This window comes from Ranitomeya variabilis, chromosome 3 (genome assembly GCF_051348905.1).
Source record: "Ranitomeya variabilis isolate aRanVar5 chromosome 3, aRanVar5.hap1, whole genome shotgun sequence".
NCBI lineage: Eukaryota > Metazoa > Chordata > Amphibia > Anura > Dendrobatidae > Ranitomeya > Ranitomeya variabilis.
Window position 1 is genome coordinate 10,638,058 of NC_135234.1, and position 17,988 is coordinate 10,656,045.

The window sequence follows — 17,988 nt, forward strand, 5'->3', positions numbered from 1 at the left end:
CCCAGAGAGAGAGACAGCGGCCCCAGAGAGAGAAAGAGACTGTGGCCCCAGAGAGAGAGACAGCGGCCCGAGAGAGAGAGAGAGACTGTGGCCCGAGAGAGAGACAGCGGCCCCAGAGAGAGAGAGACAGCGGCCCCAGAGAGAGAGACAGCAGCCCCAGAGAGAGAGACAGCGGCCCCAGAGAGAGAGACAGCGGCCCCAGAGAGAGAGACTGTGGCCCGAGAGAGAGACAGCGGCCCCAGAGAGAGAGAGACAGCGGCCCCAGAGAGAGAGACAGCAGCCCCAGAGAGAGAGACAGCGGCCCCAGAGAGAGAGACAGCGGCCCCAGAGAGAGAGACTGTGGCCCCAGAGAGAGAGACTGTGGCCTGAGAGAGAGAGACAGCGGCCCCAGAGAGAGAGACAGCGGCCCGAGAGAGAGAGACTGTGGCCCCAGAGAGAGAGACTGTGGCCCCAGAGAGAGAGACTGCGGCCCCAGAGAGAGAGAGACTGTGGCCCCAGAGAGAGAGACAGCGGCCCCAGAGAGAGAGACAGCGGCCCCAGAGAGAGAGACAGCGGCCCCAGAGAGAGAGAGAGACTGTGGCCCCAGAGAGAGAGACCGCAGCCCGAGAGAGAGAGAGACTGTGGCCCGAGAGAGAGAGAGAGAGACTGTGGCCCGAGAGAGAGAGACAGCGGCCCCAGAGAGAGAGAGAGAGAGAGAGACTGTGGCCCGAGAGAGAGAGACAGCGGCCCCAGAGAGAGAGACAGCGGCCCGAGAGAGAGACTGTGGCCCCAGAGAGCGAGACAGCGGCCCGAGAGAGAGAGAGACTGTAGCCCCAGAGAGAGAGACTGTGGCCCCAGAGAGAGAGACTGCGGCCCCAGAGAGAGAGACAGCGGCCCCAGAGAGAGAGACAGCGGCCCCAGAGAGAGAGACAGCGGCCCCAGAGAGAGAGAGAGACTGTGGCCCCAGAGAGAGAGACCGCAGCCCGAGAGAGAGAGAGACAGCGGCCCGAGAGAGAGAGACTGTGGCCCGAGAGAGAGAGACAGCGGCCCCAGAGAGAGAGAGAGAGAGAGAGACTGTGGCCCGAGAGAGAGAGACAGCGGCCCCAGAGAGAGAGAGAGAGAGAGAGACTGTGGCCCGAGAGAGAGAGACAGCGGCCCCAGAGAGAGAGACAGCGGCCCGAGAGAGAGACTGTGGCCCCAGAGAGCGAGACAGCGGCCCGAGAGAGAGAGAGACTGTAGCCCCAGAGAGAGAGACTGTGGCCCCAGAGAGAGAGACTGCGGCCCCAGAGAGAGAGACTGTGGCCCTGGAGAGAGACTGTGGCCCCAGAGAGAGAGAGAGAGAGAGAGATAGCGGCCCGAGAGAGAGAGAGACAGCGGCCCGAGAGAGAGACAGCGGCCCGAGAGAGAGAGACAGCGGCCCGAGAGAGAGAGACAGCGGCCCCAGAGAGAGAGACAGCGGCCCCAGAGAGAGAAAGAGACTGTGGCCCCAGAGAGAGAGACCGCAGCCCGAGAGAGAGAGAGAGAGACTGTGGCCCGAGAGAGAGAGACAGCGGCCCCAGAGAGAGAGACAGCGGCCCCAGAGAGAGAGACAGCAGCCCCAAAGAGAGAGACAGCAGCCCCAGAGAGAGAGACAGCGGCCCCAGAGAGAGAGACAGCGGCCCCAGAGAGAGAGACAGCGGCCCCAGAGAGAGAGACTGTGGCCCCAGAGAGACTGTGGCCCCAGAGAGAGAGACTGTGGCCCCAGAGAGAGAGACTGTGGCCCGAGAGAGAGAGACTGTGGCCTGAGAGAGAGAGACTGTGGCCCCAGAGAGCGAGACAGCGGCCCGAGAGAGAGAGACTGTAGCCCCAGAGAGAGAGACTGCGGCCCCAGAGAGAGAGAGACTGTGGCCCCACATACGTCTGTAACCCTGAGGTCACCATGCGATATATAAGATGTGTACAGGGGATACACAGCGGACCCTCTACAGGGCGGTTTGGGGGTCACAGTGCGGACCCCGGTGACACATGTCCGCACACACCGAGTCTTAGTGACCGGGACCCCGAGAACGAGCCACAATAAATCCAGTCGTGGTCACCTGTGATGTCAGGTACCGGCCTCGCTCATCTTTATAAGTGGGAGAACTTGCACAATTGGTCGCTGACTAAACACTTTTTTCCCCACTGTACAGGACATGGTTTAACAGCAGAATAGTGAGTGCAGCTCTGGAGGTGACTGGAGAACATGGAGGACATGTTGTGTTCGGCGATTCCTGACATGAACGTTCCTCTTTCCCGTGAGGAGAAGTTCTTCCTTTGTGATGGAGGGCGGATGATGGCAGATTATGGCAGGAATGGCGGGTCCTGTCCCTGCACGTCTCCTCCTGTCCCTCTTCTCCCGCATGGCAGATACTCTGTGATCACAGCACAGTCGCCTTCTAAGCTACAGCATGAAGGACTACAAGTCCCAGCAGGCCTAGCCATTTACTCGGCACATGTACACAGATGACATGAGAGCTGGAGAATGTGAACCCCAGGAAGTGACGCCATCACTGTAGCCAAAACAGCCAGCGCCGCAGTCATGGGCCGGAGGGAGAGAATCGCGTCCTCCATCATATAACGTCTGATCAGGGGCCGGATATAATAACCAGAGGCCGGAGATTATACAGACACCAGCGGCGACAAAAGGACACCGACTACTCCTCCTGGCGTCGGGTGGAGGCGGCAGATCAACCGGAAGCTTCTCCCCGACACAATCCGCACCGACGAAGGCCGAGACCGAGACATCTAATTAGCCTGGAGCAGTGATAAACTGATATAACGCCTCTTATAACGCTCCAGCACTAATATAACCCCCAGACATTACACCACCATATGTGACTGATATCAGCCCCTCTTATAACGCTCCAGTACTGATATAACCCCCAGACATTACACCATATGTGACTGATATCAGCCCCTCTTATAACGCTCCAGCACTAATATAACCCCCAGACATTACACCATATGTGACTGATATCAGCCCCTCTTATAACGCTCCAGTACTGATATAACCTCCAGACATTACACCATATGTGACTGATATCAGCCCCTCTTATAACGCTCCAGTACTGATATCAGTCATAACCTCCACACATTACACCATATATGACTGATATCAGCCCCTCTTATAACGCTCCAGTACTGATATGACCCCAGACATTACACCATATGTGACTGATATCAGCCCCTCTTATAACGCTCCGGTACTGATATATCCCCAGACATTACACCATATGTGACTGATATCAGCCCCTCTTATAACGCTCCGGTACTGATATATCCCCAGACATTACACCATATGTGACTGATATCAGCCCCTCTTATAACGCTCCAGTACTGATATGACCCCAGACATTACACCATATGTGACTGATATCAGCCCCTCTTATAACGCTCCAGTACTGATATATCCCCAGACATTACATCATATGTGACTGATATCAGCCCCTCTTATAACGCTCCAGCACTGATATAACCTCCAGACATTACACCATATGTGACTGATATCAGCCCCTCTTATAACGCTCCAGCACTGATATAACCCCCAGACATTACACCATATGTGACTGATATCAGCCCCTCTTATAACGCTCCAGTACTGATATAACCCCCAGACATTACATCATATGTGACTGATATCAGCCCCTCTTATAACGCTCCAGTACTGATATAACCCCCAGACATTACACCGTATGTGACTGATATCAGCCCCTCTTATAACGCTCCAGTACTGATATAACCCCCAGACATTACACCGTATGTGACTGATATCAGCCCCTCTTATAACGCTCCAGTACTGATATAACCCGACATTACACCGTATGTGACCGATATCAGCCCCTCTTATAACGCTCCAGTACTGATATAAGCTGTATATTATTGGGGTCTCGGTCTCCTTGTCCTGCACATCTGGGGGGACATTCTTCGGTGAGGCCATGACAGCTGTGTTTGCAGGAATTCCTCACAATTACAGGCTATGTGCGGACCACCCCGGGGGGATTTACTTTGTAAACAGGTGTAGAACTGTGTGAAGCCCCTTCAGATCCAGACCCTGCATGCACCTACCTGGCACCTAGTGGGTTAACACTGCAGTGTACGCAATCCCCAGGTGGGCAAACAGGAGTCCAGAGCTGGGGTGGGCCCCATATACCGCGCCCTCCCAATGTCCCCCATGGGTGCAGACTGCAGGCCAAGGCTGAGTCACTGCGGACCCTCCTAGTACCGCACCCTCCACTGGGCCAGAGCACAGATGTAGCAGAGCCGACAGTGGAGGAGGAGGCCGCACATCACACATCACTGGCCGCAGAGCTGACAATCTAGAAAAGGAGGCCGTGTGATCACAGGAGGAGGCCGCACATATCACACTACTGGCCGCAGAGCTGACAATCTAGAGGAGGAGGCCGTGTGATCACAGGAGGAGGCCGCACATCACTGGCCACAGAGCTGACAATCTAGAAGAGGAGGCCGCACATATCACATCACTGGCCGCAGAGCTGACAATCTAGAGGAGGAGGCCGTGTGATCACAGGAGGAGGCCGCACATCACACATCACTGGCCGCAGAGCTGACAATCTAGAGGAGGAGGCCGTGTGATCACAGGAGGAGGCCGCACATATCACATCACTGGTCGCAGAGCTGACAATCTAGAGGAGGAGGCCGTGTGATCACAGGAGGAGGCCGCACATATCACATCACTGGCCGCAGAGCTGACAATCTAGAGGAGGAGGCCGTACATATCACATCACTGGCCGCAGAGCTGACAATCTAGAGGAGGAGGCCGTACATATCACATCACTGGCCGCAGAGCTGACAATCTAGAGGAGGAGGCCGTGTGATCACAGGAGGAGGCCGCACATATCACATCACTGGCCGCAGAGCTGACAATCTAGAGGAGGAGGCCGTACATATCACATCACTGGCCGCAGAGCTGACAATCTAGAGGAGGAGGCCGTACATATCACATCACTGGCCGCAGAGCTGACAATCTAGAGGAGGAGGCCGTGTGATCACAGGAGGAGGCCGCACATATCACATCACTGGCCGCAGAGCTGACAATCTAGAGGAGGCTGTGTGATCACAGGAGGAGGCCGCACATATCACATCACTGGCCGCAGAGCTGACAATCTAGAGGAGGAGGCTGTGTGATCACAGGAGGAGGCCGCACATCGCACATCACACATCACTGGCCGCAGAGCTGACAATCTAGAGGAGGAGGCCGTGTGATCACAGGAGGAGGCCGCACATATCACATCACTGGCCGCAGAGCTGACAATCTAGAGGAGGAGGCCGTATTATCACAGGAGGAGGCCGCACATAACACATCACTGGCCGCAGAGCTAACAATCTAGAGGAGGAGGCTGTGAACACAGGAGGAGGCCGCACATATCACATCACTGGCCGCAGAGCTGACAATCTAGAGGAGGAGGCCGTGTGATCACAGGAGGAGGCTGCACATCACACATCACTGGCCACAGAGCTGACAATCTAGAGGAGGAGGCCGTGTGATCACAGGAGGAGGCCGCACATATCACATCACTGGCCGCAGAGCTGACAATCTAGAGGAGGAGGCCGTACATATCACATCACTGGTCGCAGAGCTGACAATCTAGAGGAGGAGGCTGTGTGATCACAGGAGGAGGCCGCACATATCACATCACTGGCCGCAGAGCTGACAATCTAGAGGAGGAGGCTGTGTGATCACAGGAGGAGGCCGCACATATCACATCACTGGCCGCAGAGCTGACAATCTAGAGGAGGAGGCTGTGTGATCACAGGAGGAGGCCGCACATCACACATCACTGGCCGCAGAGCTGACAATCTAGAAGAGGAGGCCGTGTGATCACAGGAGGAGGCCGCACATAACACATCACTGGCCGCAGAGCTGACAATCTAGAGGAGGAGGCTGTGTGATCACAGGAGGAGGCCGCACATAACACATCACTGGCCGCAGAGCTGACAATCTAGTTACTTTCTCTTTGCTGTACACTTGTATGAATGTGATCTGCAGAGTGAGGAGCCTTACAAGTCATAGCTGGACTCTGGAGCTGACAGTCCAGTGGATCCTGGGGGAGGAGGGGAGGAGGTCCCACTTATATCTACAGCAGATGTTTTGGGCAGACACTGCAGGATGAGACCCCGGGGAGCAGGAGGAGAAGGATGTAGTGATACAGTTTATGGGGCGGTTACAGGGAGCAGAGGAGGCATCCGGGGTCACACAGGACACTGACACCACATGCCGGGGCGCTGGGTCTACATTACAGAGCCATAGAGACTGATGGGCACAGGGGGAAAGAGCAGAGACCCCCGGGGTGGACTGTAGTGTATTATAAGATTATTATATATCGCAATGTTATATTGTATCATTATATTATGACCATAGTGAAAGGTTTGATAATGTGATATTATACTGTGAGACTATATTATACATTACACTATATGACTGTATTATATGGCTCCATTACACAGGAGCTTCTCACAAAATTAGAATATCATCAAAAAGTGAATTTATTTCAGTTCTTCAATGCAAAGAGTGAATCTCCTATATTCTATAGAGTCATTACACACAGAGTGATCTATTTCATATGTTTATTTCTGTTAATGTTGATGATTATGGCTTACAGCCAATGAAAACCCAAAGTCATTATCTCAGGAAATTAGAATACTTTATAACACCAGCTTGAAAAATGATTGCAAAATCTGAAATGTTGTCCTCCTGAAATGTAAGTTCAGTAAATGCCCTCAGTACTTGGTCCTTCTGCATCAATGCGGCGTGGCATGGAGGCGATCAGCCTGTGGTGCTGCTGAGGGGTTATGGAAGCCCAGGTTGCTTTGATGATGGAAGATGAGAGACACCAGAACCCAACAATGCAGATGAGATGAAGGCTGCTATCTAATCATCGGCATTAACAGAAACAAACACGTGAAATAGATCCCTCTGTGTGTAATGATTCTATAGAATATAGGAGATTCACTTTTTGTATTGAAGAACTGAAATACCGTAAATTCACTTTTTGAGGATATTCTAACTTTTTGAGATGCACCTGTATATTACACTATATGACTGTATTATATGGCTCCAGCCCAGGACTGTACAATGTGTCATTATCCCCCTGTATGTAGCCTGCAGACCAGCTGGCAGTATACAGCATACAGAGATCCCACCACAACGTCCAGACGTCTGTGTACAATCGGCCCCCTTGTCACACTGCGGCCCCCATGATTACAGTATGAGATCACTTCCTCCAGGTGTGAGACTTTCTGTTCCCAATTATCCGCACTGTATTCAAAGGTCCGGCATGTAAACAGTTAAGTCTCTTATTAACCCTGTGTAGGCAGGCAACTGAGAGGGTATATGAAGCACGGACCCCAAATCCAGAGCTCTCCTGCAATGGCAGAGAATTCACCTCCTGGCTGCCAGCAAGTCCCCGCGCCCTCTACAATGGAGTCCATGTGTCTGTATAAGGATAGGACAGAAGCCCCAAAATACAGAAGAGAAAAGACCCGAAATGTCCAGAACCTCCAACCTCCATGTGTACAACTGCGGCTGAAACGTATTAGACTGACACAGATTTTGTTTTTCACATTTTCAATGTTTTTGCGGTTTATTCGCTGTTTCTATGGTCACTGACAATTACAGTTACATCCATATATATTTGGACAGAGACAACATTTTTCTAATTTTGGTTATAGACATTACCACAATGACTTTTACACAAAACAATTCAGATGCAGTTGAAGTTCAGACTTTCAGCTTTCATTTGAGGGTATCCACATTAAAATTGGATGAAGGGTTTGGGAGTTTCAGCTCCTTAACATGTGCCACCCTGTATTTAAAGGGACCAAAAGTAAATTGGACAGATTAAATATTTTTAAATAAAATGTTCATTTTTAGTACTTGGTTGAAAACCCTTTGTTAGCAATGACTGCCTGAAGTCTTGAACTCATGGACATCACCAGACGCTGTGTTTCCTCCTTTTTGATGCTCGGCCAGGCCTTCACTGCGGTGGTTTTCAGTTGCTGTTTGTTTGTGGCCTTTCTGTCTGAAGTTTAGTCTTTAACAAGTGAAATGCTGCTCAATTGGGCTGAGATCAGGTGACTGACTCGGCCATTCAAGAATATTCCCCTTCTTTGCTTTAATAGACTCCTGGGTTGCTTTGGCTTCATGTTTTGGGTCATTGTCCATCTGTAGAATGAAACGACGACCAATCAGTTTTGCTGCATTTGGCTGGATCTGAGCACACAGTATGGCGGCTCTGAATACCTCAGAATTCATTTGGCTGCTTCTGTCCTGTGTCACATCATCCATAAACACTAGTGACCCAGTGCCACTGGCAGCCATGCATGCCCAAGCCATCACACTGCCTCCGCCGTGTCTTACAGATGATGTGGTATGCTTTGGATCATGAGCTGTACCACGCCTTCGCCATACTTTTCTCTTTCCATCATTCTGGTAGAGGTTGATCTTGGTTTCATCTGTCCACAGAATGTTCTTCCAGAACTGTGCTGGCTTTTTTAGATGTTTTTAGCCTTTTTATTCTTGATGCTTATGAGTGGCTGCACCGTGCAGTGAACCCTCTGTAGTTACTGTCATGCAGTCTTCTCTTTATGGTAGATTTGGATATTGATACGCCGACCTCCTGGAGAGTGTTGGTCACTTGGTTGGCTGTTGTGAAGGGGTTTCTCTTCACCATGGAGATTATTCTGCGATCATCCACCACTGTTGTCTTCCGTGGGTGCCCAGGTCTTTTTGCATTGATGAGATCACCAGTGCTTTCTTTCTTTCTCAGGATGTACCAAACTGTAGATTTTGCCACTCCTAATATTGTAGCAATTTTTCAGATGGGTTTTTTTCTGTTTTCGCAGCTTAAGGATGGCTTGTTTCACCTGCATGGAGAGCTCCTTTACCGCATGTTTACTTCATAGGAAAACCTTCCAAATGCAAGCACCACACCTCAAATCAACTCCAGGCCTTTTACCTGCTTAATTGAGAATGACATAACGAAGGGATTGCCCACACCTGTCCGTGACATAGCCTTGGAGTCAATTGTCCAGTTACTTTTGGTCCCCTTAAAAACAGGGTCGCACATGTTAAGGAGCTGAAACTCCTAAACCCTTCATCCAATTTTAATGTGGATACCCTCAAATGAAAGCTGAAAGTCTGAACTTCAACTGCATCTGAATTGTTATGTTTAAAATTAAATTGTGGTAATGTCTATAACCAAAATGAGAAAAATGTTGTCTCTGTCCAAATATACGGTATATGGATGTAACTGTATAAACATTCCGTACATTGTTACATTTTCTGACAAATCCATGAAGTTCCTGTGATGCCTCAATATTCTCCACACTCCTGCCCCTTATTCCCCACACTCCTGCCCCTTATTCCCCACACTCCTGCCCCTTATTCCCCACACTCCTGCCCCTTATTCTCCACATTCCTGCCCTTCCCCCAGCAGCTGGATATCGGCTTCTGGGCAGATCCTGACTGACGGCCGCAGGTTTTTATCTTATTACAGCTCAGAGTTATCACAAGTTCTATTTTTTGTCACTTTTTGAGCACTGAGATCTGTGGATTTTCTTGGACTCAAAATGTCAATGATCTGTTCCCCTAGACACTCCGTTCTCACTTTTCCCTTGTGACCTGCTCTCTATAATGGAGAAAAGCATCATCACCTAATTATCCTGGAGGATGGGGGAAGTTGTTCATGGAGGAGGATTAGATCTTACTCCTTATTCATTGCTATCATCTGAGGTAAAAATGTGAGTGATCCCCTCCATGGATGAGAAGCCTCCACACATTGTGAGTGACCCCCTCCATGGATGAGAAGCCTCCACACATTGTGAGTGACCCCCTCCATGGATGAGAAGCCTCCACACATTGTGAGTGACCCCCTCCATGGATGAGAAGCCTCCACACATTGTGAGTGACCCCCTCCATGGATGAGAAGCCTCCACACATTGTGAGTGACCCCCTCCATGGATGAGAAGCCTCCACACATTGTGAGTGATCCCCTCCATGGATGAGAAGCCCCCGCACATTGTGAGTGACCCCCTCCATGGATGAGAAGCCCCCGCACATTGTGAGTGATCCCCTCCATGGATGAGAAGCCCCCGCACATTGTGAGTGATACCCTCCATGGACGAGAAGCCTCCACACATTGTGAGTGACCCCCTCCATGGATGAGAAGCCTCCACACATTGTGAGTGATCCCCTCCATGGATGAGAAGCCCCCGCACATTGTGAGTGATCCCCTCCATGGACGAGAAGCCCCCGCACATTGTGAGTGATCCCCTCCATGGACGAGAAGCCTCCACACATTGTGAGTGATCCCCTCCATGGATGAGAAGCCCCCGCACATTGTGAGTGACCCCCTCCATGGCTGAGAAGCCCCCGCACATTGTGAGTGATCCCCTCCATGGATGAGAAGCCTCCACACATTGTGAGTGATCCCCTCCATGGATGAGAAGCCCCAATACATTGTGAGTGATCCCCTCCATGGATGAGAAGCCCCAATACATTGTGAGTGATCCCCTCCATGGATGAGAAGCCCCCACACATTGTGAGTGACCCCCTCCATGGATGAGAAGCCCCCACACATTGTGAGTGATCCCCTCCATGGATGAGAAGCCTCCACACATTGTGAGTGATCCCCTCCATGGATGAGAAGCCCCAATACATTGTGAGTGATCCCCTCCATGGATGAGAAGCATCCACACATTGTGAGTGATCCCCTCCATGGATGAGAAGCCCCCACACATTGTGAGTGATCCCCTCCATGGATGAGAAGCCCCAATACATTGTGAGTGATCCCCTCCATGGATGAGAAGCATCCACACATTGTGAGTGATCCCCTCCATGGATGAGAAGCCCCCATACATTGTGAGTGATCCCTCCATGGATGAGAAGCCCCCGCACATTGTGAGTGACCCCCTCCATGGATGAGAAGCCCCCGCACATTGTGAGTGATCCCCTCCATGGATGAGAAGCCCCCGCACATTGTGAGTGATCCCCTCCATGGATGAGAAGCCCCCACACATTGTGAGTGATCCCCTCCATGGATGAGAAGCCTCCACACATTGTGAGTGACCCCCTCCATGGATGAGAAGCCCCCACACATTGTGAGTGATCCCCTCCATGGATGAGAAGCCCCCACACATTGTGAGTGATCCCCTCCATGGATGAGAAGCCCCCACACATTGTGAGTGATCCCCTCCATGGATGAGAAGCCCCCGCACATTGTGAGTGACCCCCTCCATGGATGAGAAGCCCCCACACATTGTGAGTGATCCCCTCCATGGATGAGAAGCCTCCACACATTGTGAGTGACCCCCTCCATGGATGAGAAGCCCCCACACATTGTGAGTGACCCCCTCCATGGATGAGAAGCCCCCACACATTGTGAGTGATCCCCTCCATGGATGAGAAGCCTCCACACATTGTGAGTGACCCCCTCCATGGATGAGAAGCCCCCACACATTGTGAGTGACCCCCTCCATGGATGAGAAGCCCCCACACATTGTGAGTGACCCCCTCCATGGATGAGAAGCCTCCACACATTGTGAGTGATCCCCTCCATGGATGAGAAGCCCCCGCACATTGTGAGTGACCCCCTCCATGGATGAGAAGCCTCCACACATTGTGAGTGACCCCCTCCATGGATGAGAAGCCCCCACACATTGTGAGTGACCCCCTCCATGGCTGAGAAGCCCCCGCACATTGTGAGTGACCCCCTCCATGGATGAGAAGCCCCCACACATTGTGAGTGATCCCCTCCATGGATGAGAAGCCCCCGCACATTGTGAGTGATCCCCTCCATGGATGAGAAGCCCCCACACATTGTGAGTGATCCCCTCCATGGATGAGAAGCCCCCGCACATTGTGAGTGATCCCCTCCATGGATGAGAAGCCCCCGCACATTGTGAGTGATCCCCTCCATGGATGAGAAGCCCCCGCACATTGTGAGTGACCCCCTCCATGGATGAGAAGCCCCCGCACATTGTGAGTGACCCCCTCCATGGATGAGAAGCCCCCACACATTGTGAGTGATCCCCTCCATGGATGAGAAGCCCCCGCACATTGTGAGTGACCCCCTCCATGGATGAGAAGCCCCCGCACATTGTGAGTGACCCCCTCCATGGATGAGAAGCCCCCACACATTGTGAGTGACCCCCTCCATGGATGAGAAGCCCCCGCACATTGTGAGTGATCCCCTCCATGGATGAGAAGCCCCCACACACTGTGAGTGACCCCCTCCATGGATGAGAAGCCCCCTTGCAGACCTGTCAGTCACTGGTAGTGGGAGGGGAAAAAGCTATAAAACTCTGATCCTCCCTGTAGCACATTTGACAGTAACACACCGGGGTGAGATCTTACAGACAATGCCTTATACATGCTGCCGGGATTGGGATCAGGTTCCCTTTAAGCACCAGATCCCTTTTAAAGCTACAGCCTGCTCTTGTAATTCATTTCAAGTAGATTCCAGGAACGATGGAGCAGATCTCTTTGTGGCAGAGCTGAAATTTATGGGGATTTTGGGATTCGGTTAATTTTGCAACTTACAATTCATCTGATCGTTCTTCATCACAATCTGCAGATAATGAAAATCCCAAATATACACCATGTTCCAAATTAATATGCAAATTGGATTTAAGTGCCATAAAGATTTAATTGTTTTGTTTTTCAAATAAACTCGTGGATGGTATTGGGTGTCAGGGCTCAATGGATCACTGAAATCAATCTTAAAGGGAACCTGTCACCCCGTTTTTTGAAGATGAGCTAAAAATAGCGTTAAATAGGGGCAGAGCTGGGCGTTACATTAGTGTCTTTGTGTGCCTTTATTACTCACCTAAGCTGCCGAAATACCTTTGTAAAGTCGCCGTTTTCTGCTGTCACTCACGCTGGTCTGGTCCTATGGGCGTGGTGACAGCGCTGTTTCTCCCCCAGAATCCTGCTCATCATTACGTTGGTGGCGTAGTGGTGTGCGCATGTCCAACAGAGAATATCCACTGCCCAGGTGATGAAAAACAGCGCGATCTGCGCTATTCAGCCGTTTACCGGTGGGCGCGGCCATCTTTCCTGTGGCCGCGCGTGCGCAGATGGAGCGCTCTGCTGCCCGGGGCTTCAGGAAAATGGCCGCCGCGATCTCCATCTGCGCACACGCGGAATCCCGCGGCCATTTTCCTGAAGCCCTCGGGCAGCAGAGCGCTCCATCTGCGCACGCGCGGCCACCGGTAAACGGCTGAAAACTACTTAAAAATGATGTTCCACATTATTAAGCAGCCACAGGTTTCAAACAATATGGGAAATAAAAAGGATCTGTGTGCTGGTGAAAAGCATTAAATAGTGCAATGCCTTGGACAAGGGATGAAAACATTAGTTATTTCACGAAAACTTAAGAGTGATCATCGTATTGTAAAGAGATTTGTGGCTGAATCTGAGGACAGACAGAGTTCATGCAGATAAAGGCATAATGAGGAAGGTTTCTGCCAGGCAAGTTCATCGGATAAAGAGAGCAGCTGCTATAAAGCCATTACAAAGCAGCAAACAGATATTTGAAGCTGCTGGTGCCTCTGGAGTCCCTCGAACCTCAAGGTGTAGGCTCCTTCAAAGGCTTGCTGTGGTGCATAAACCTACTATTCGGCCACCCCTAAACAGTGTTCACAAGCAGAAACGGTTGTAGTGGGCCCAGACATACATGAAGACGAATTTCCAAAGAGTCTTGTTTACTGATGAGTGTCGAGCAACCCTGGATGGTCCAGATGGATGGAGTAGTGGATGGATGGTGGATGGCCACCATGTCCCAACAAGGCTGCAACGTCAGCAAGGAGGTGGAGGAGTCATGTTTTGGGCCAGAATCATGGGGAAACAGCTGGTAGGGCCCTTTAAGGTTCCTGAAGGTGTGAAAATGACTTCTGCAAAGTAAATAGAGTTTCTGACAACTTTCTTCCATGGTATAAAAAGCAGAAACGTGCCTTCAGGAGCAAAATCATCTTCATGCTGACAATGCCCCATCTCATGCTGCAAAGAAACCTCTGAGTCATTGGCTGCTATGGGCATAAAAGGAGATAAACTCATGGTGTGGCCACCATCTTCCCCTGACCTCAACCTTATAGAGAACCTTTGGAGGATCATCAAGAAAAAGATCTATGAGGGTGGGAGGCCGATCACATCAAAACAGCAGCTCTGGGAGGGAAGAAATACAAGCAGAAACTCTCCAAAAACTCACAAGTTCAATGGAGGCAAGAATTGTGAAGGTGACATCAAAGAAGGCTCCTATGTTACATGTAACTTGGCCTGTTAGGAGGTTCTGGAGTTAAATAGCTTTTTTGTTCAGTGAATGTGACCTCCTAATGCTGCAAATTCCACAAATGAGACTTAACAGTTCTCTAAAACATATCAAATGTTTAGAAACTCTACTGTGCCTAATAATTTGGAACAGTGCATTGTGGGGTTTTATTCATTGTGGAGATTATACTGTTATCATTGGGAGGTTTCTTCAATAATATTCGATCTATACTCTAACGGGTGATGACTTTTATTAGACTGACCGTCATTTGCACCGACCATTTAGGAAAATCCGAGAAAAATATCAGTTGCATAATAATTTGGAACATAGTGTATGAACCGAAGAACAAAAGTGAAAACCAAAAACTCGTGTCAGTCACTACACATTTGGCCAAGATTGTACAGAGGGTAAAATACAAGACACGTATCCTCCTTATATACAGGGGTGATATACAAGACACGTATCCTCCTTATATACAGGGTGATATACAAGACACGTATCCTCCTTATATACAGGGTGATATACAAGACACGTATCCTCCTTATATACAGGGGTGATATACAAGACACGTATCCTCCTTATATACAGGGGTGATATACAAGACACGTATCCTTATATACAGGGGTGATATACAAGACACGTATCCTCCTTATATACAGGGGTGATATACAAGACACGTATCCTCCTTATATACAGGGGTGATATACAAGACACGTATCCTCCTTATATACAGGGGTGATATACAAGACACGTATCCTCCTTATATACAGGGGTGATATACAAGACACGTATCCTCCTTATATACAGGGGTGATATACAAGACACGTATCCTCCTTATATACAGGGTGATATACAAGACACGTATCCTCCTTATATACAGGGGTGATATACAAGACACGTATCCTCCTTATATACAGGGTGATATACAAGACACGTATCCTCCTTATATACAGGGGGGATATACAAGACACGTATCCTCCTTATATACAGGGTGATATACAAGACACGTATCCTCCTTATATACAGGGTGATATACAAGACACATATCCTTCTTATATACAGGGTGATATACAAGACACGTATCCTCCTTATATACAGGGTGATATACAAGACACGTATCCTCCTTATATACAGGGTGATATACAAGACACGTATCCTCCTTATATACAGGGTGATATACAAGACACGTATCCTCCTTATATACAGGGTGATATACAAGACACGTATCCTTCTTATATACAGGGTGATATACAAGACACGTATCCTCCTTATATACAGGGGTGATATACAAGACACGTATCCTCCTTATATACAGGGGTGATAGATAACACTATTTGTAGTTATGGGAGATTCCCTCTGACTTTACATCAGATTCTTAGAATGTTTCATGTTGGATCTTATAGACATTTACACAATGGAATCTTCGCTACAATGTAACAAGTCTGAGGGGGGGGGGCTTGGGGGTTGGTTTAACTATTTCTGCACTGGATAAGACTGATCTTTTAATGCTCAGACCTAGGGGTGCAGAACATTGGGGGCACAGGACTGGGGGTGCAGTGTTGGGGGCACAGGACTGGGGGCGCAGAGTGCTGGGGGGCCACAGGACTGGGGGCGCAGAGTGCTGGGGGGGCACAGGACTGGGGGTGCAGAGTGCTGGGGGCACAGGACTGTGGGTGCAGTGTTGGGGGGCACAGGACTGGGGGTGCAGTGTTGGGGGCACAGGACTGGGGGTGCAGAGTGTTGGGGGCACAGGACTGGGGGTGCAGTGTTGGGGGGCACAGGACTGGGGGTGCAGTGTTGGGGGGCATAGGACTGGGGGTGCAGGTTTGGGGGCACAGAACTGGGGGTGCAGAGTGTTGGGGGGCATAGGACTGGGGGCAGAGTGTTGGGGGCACAGGACTGGGGGCGCAGAGTGCTGGGGGCACAGGACTGGGGGTGCAGAGTGTTGGGGGCACAGGACTGGGGGCGCAGAGTGCTGGGGGCACAGGACTGGGGGCGCAGAGTGTTGGGGGGCACAGGACTGGGGGTGCAGTGTTGGGGGGCACAGGACCGGAGTTGCAGAGTGTTGGGGGCACAGGACTGGGGGTGCAGTGTTGGGGGGCACAGGACTGGGGGTGCAGAGTGATGGGGGCACAGGACTGGGGGTCTGTACATACCTGAGCCTGGGAGCAGCACAGGGCCAGCAGCAGCAGCAGGGGGGCAGAGCTCAGGAGCTGGGGACACAGACAGCAGATTAGTGGGCAGCAGGGGGGCGCTGGGGGCAGTAATGGGGGGATCAGCTCTCACCATGGCGGCACCGGGGTCTGTTCTGTGTCCTGCGGAGACGAGGATTGTCCGGAGAGGCTGCGGGGCTGAGACTGTATCCGAAGTGTCTCCCCTCCCCCATCTCCTCCTCTCTGCCGCCCCCTCTATCTGCACAGGGTCCTCCTCATCCTGGAGCCGGAGAACAGCGGCCCCCAACATCCACCATCCCCCACCCCAAGTATCACCCTCATCACCCCCCAAATACTGTCCTCCCATCACCCCAATCCTACACAGCACCCCCTACTAAATGTAGCTGTATCTAATCCTCTCCTGTGTGATACTGACTGCTGAGCTGTGTATCTAATCCTCTCCTGTGTGATACTGTCTGCTGAGCCGTGTATCTAATCCTCTCCTGTGTGATACTGTCTGCTGAGCCGTGTATCTAATCCTCTCCTGTGTGATACTGACTGCTGAGCCGTGTATCTAATCCTCTCCTGTGTGATACTGACTGCTGAGCCGTGTATCTAATCCTCTCCTGTGTGATACTGACTGCTGAGCTGTGTATCTAATCCTCTCCTGTGTGATACTGTCTGCTGAGCCATGTATCTAATCCTATCCTGTGTGATACTGACTGCTGAGCTGTGTATCTAATCCCGTCCTGTGTGATACTGACTGCTGAGCTGTGTATCTAATCCTGTCCTGTGTGATACTGACTGCTGAGCCGTGTATCTAATCCTGTCCTGTGTGATACTGACTGCTGAGCCATGTATCTAATCCTCTCCTGTGTGATACTGACTGCTGAGCTGTGTATCTAATCCTCTCCTGTGTGATACTGACTGCTGAGCGGTGTATCTAATCCTCTCCTGTGTGATACTGACTGCTGAGCTGTGTATCTAATCCCATCCTGTGTGATACTGACTGCTGAGCCGTGTATCTAATCCTGTCCTGTGTGATACTGACTGCTGAGCCGTGTATCTAATCCTCTCCTGTGTGATACTGTCTGCTGAGCTGTGTATCTAATCCTCTCCTGTGTGATACTGACTGCTGAGCCGTGTATCTAATCCTGTCCTGTGTGATACTGACTGCTGAGCCGTGTATCTAATCCTGTCCTGTGTGATACTGACTGCTGAGCCGTGTATCTAATCCTCTCCTGTGTGATACTGACTGCTGAGCCGTGTATCTAATCCTCTCCTGTGTGATACTGTCTGCTGAGCGGTGTATCTAATCCCATCCTGTGTGATACTGACTGCTGAGCCGTGTATCTAATCCTGTCCTGTGTGATACTGACTGCTGAGCCGTGTATCTAATCCTCTCCTGTGTGATACTCTCTGCTGAGCCGTGTATCTAATCCTCTCCTGTGTGATACTGTCTGCTGAGCCGTGTATCTAATCCTCTCCTGTGTGATACTCTCTGCTGAGCCGTGTATCTAATCCTATCCTGTGTGATACTGTCTGCTGAGTAG

General features: G+C 50.8%; 1 protein-coding gene across 2 annotated transcripts in view; it reads right to left on the reverse strand.

Annotated features, from left to right (window-relative positions):
* The window catches only part of FSTL1 (follistatin like 1), a 44,738-nt gene extending 27,397 nt beyond the window's left edge, over window positions 1–17,341 (reverse strand). Inside the window, exons 1-3 of one of the 2 annotated variants that reach the window (XM_077293630.1) lie at window positions 17,278–17,341; window positions 16,569–16,907; window positions 16,439–16,495 (exon numbers count right to left, since the gene is read on the reverse strand). In XM_077293630.1, coding sequence (XP_077149745.1) covers window positions 16,439–16,495; window positions 16,569–16,802 — 291 coding nt within the window. In that variant the 5' untranslated portion in view covers window positions 16,803–16,907; window positions 17,278–17,341. Of the gene's footprint in view, window positions 1–16,438; window positions 16,496–16,568; window positions 16,908–17,277 lie in introns of those variants that run through there. The other variant, XM_077293628.1, reaches the window with a different exon arrangement.
* Window positions 17,342–17,988: the final 647 nt, after the last annotated feature.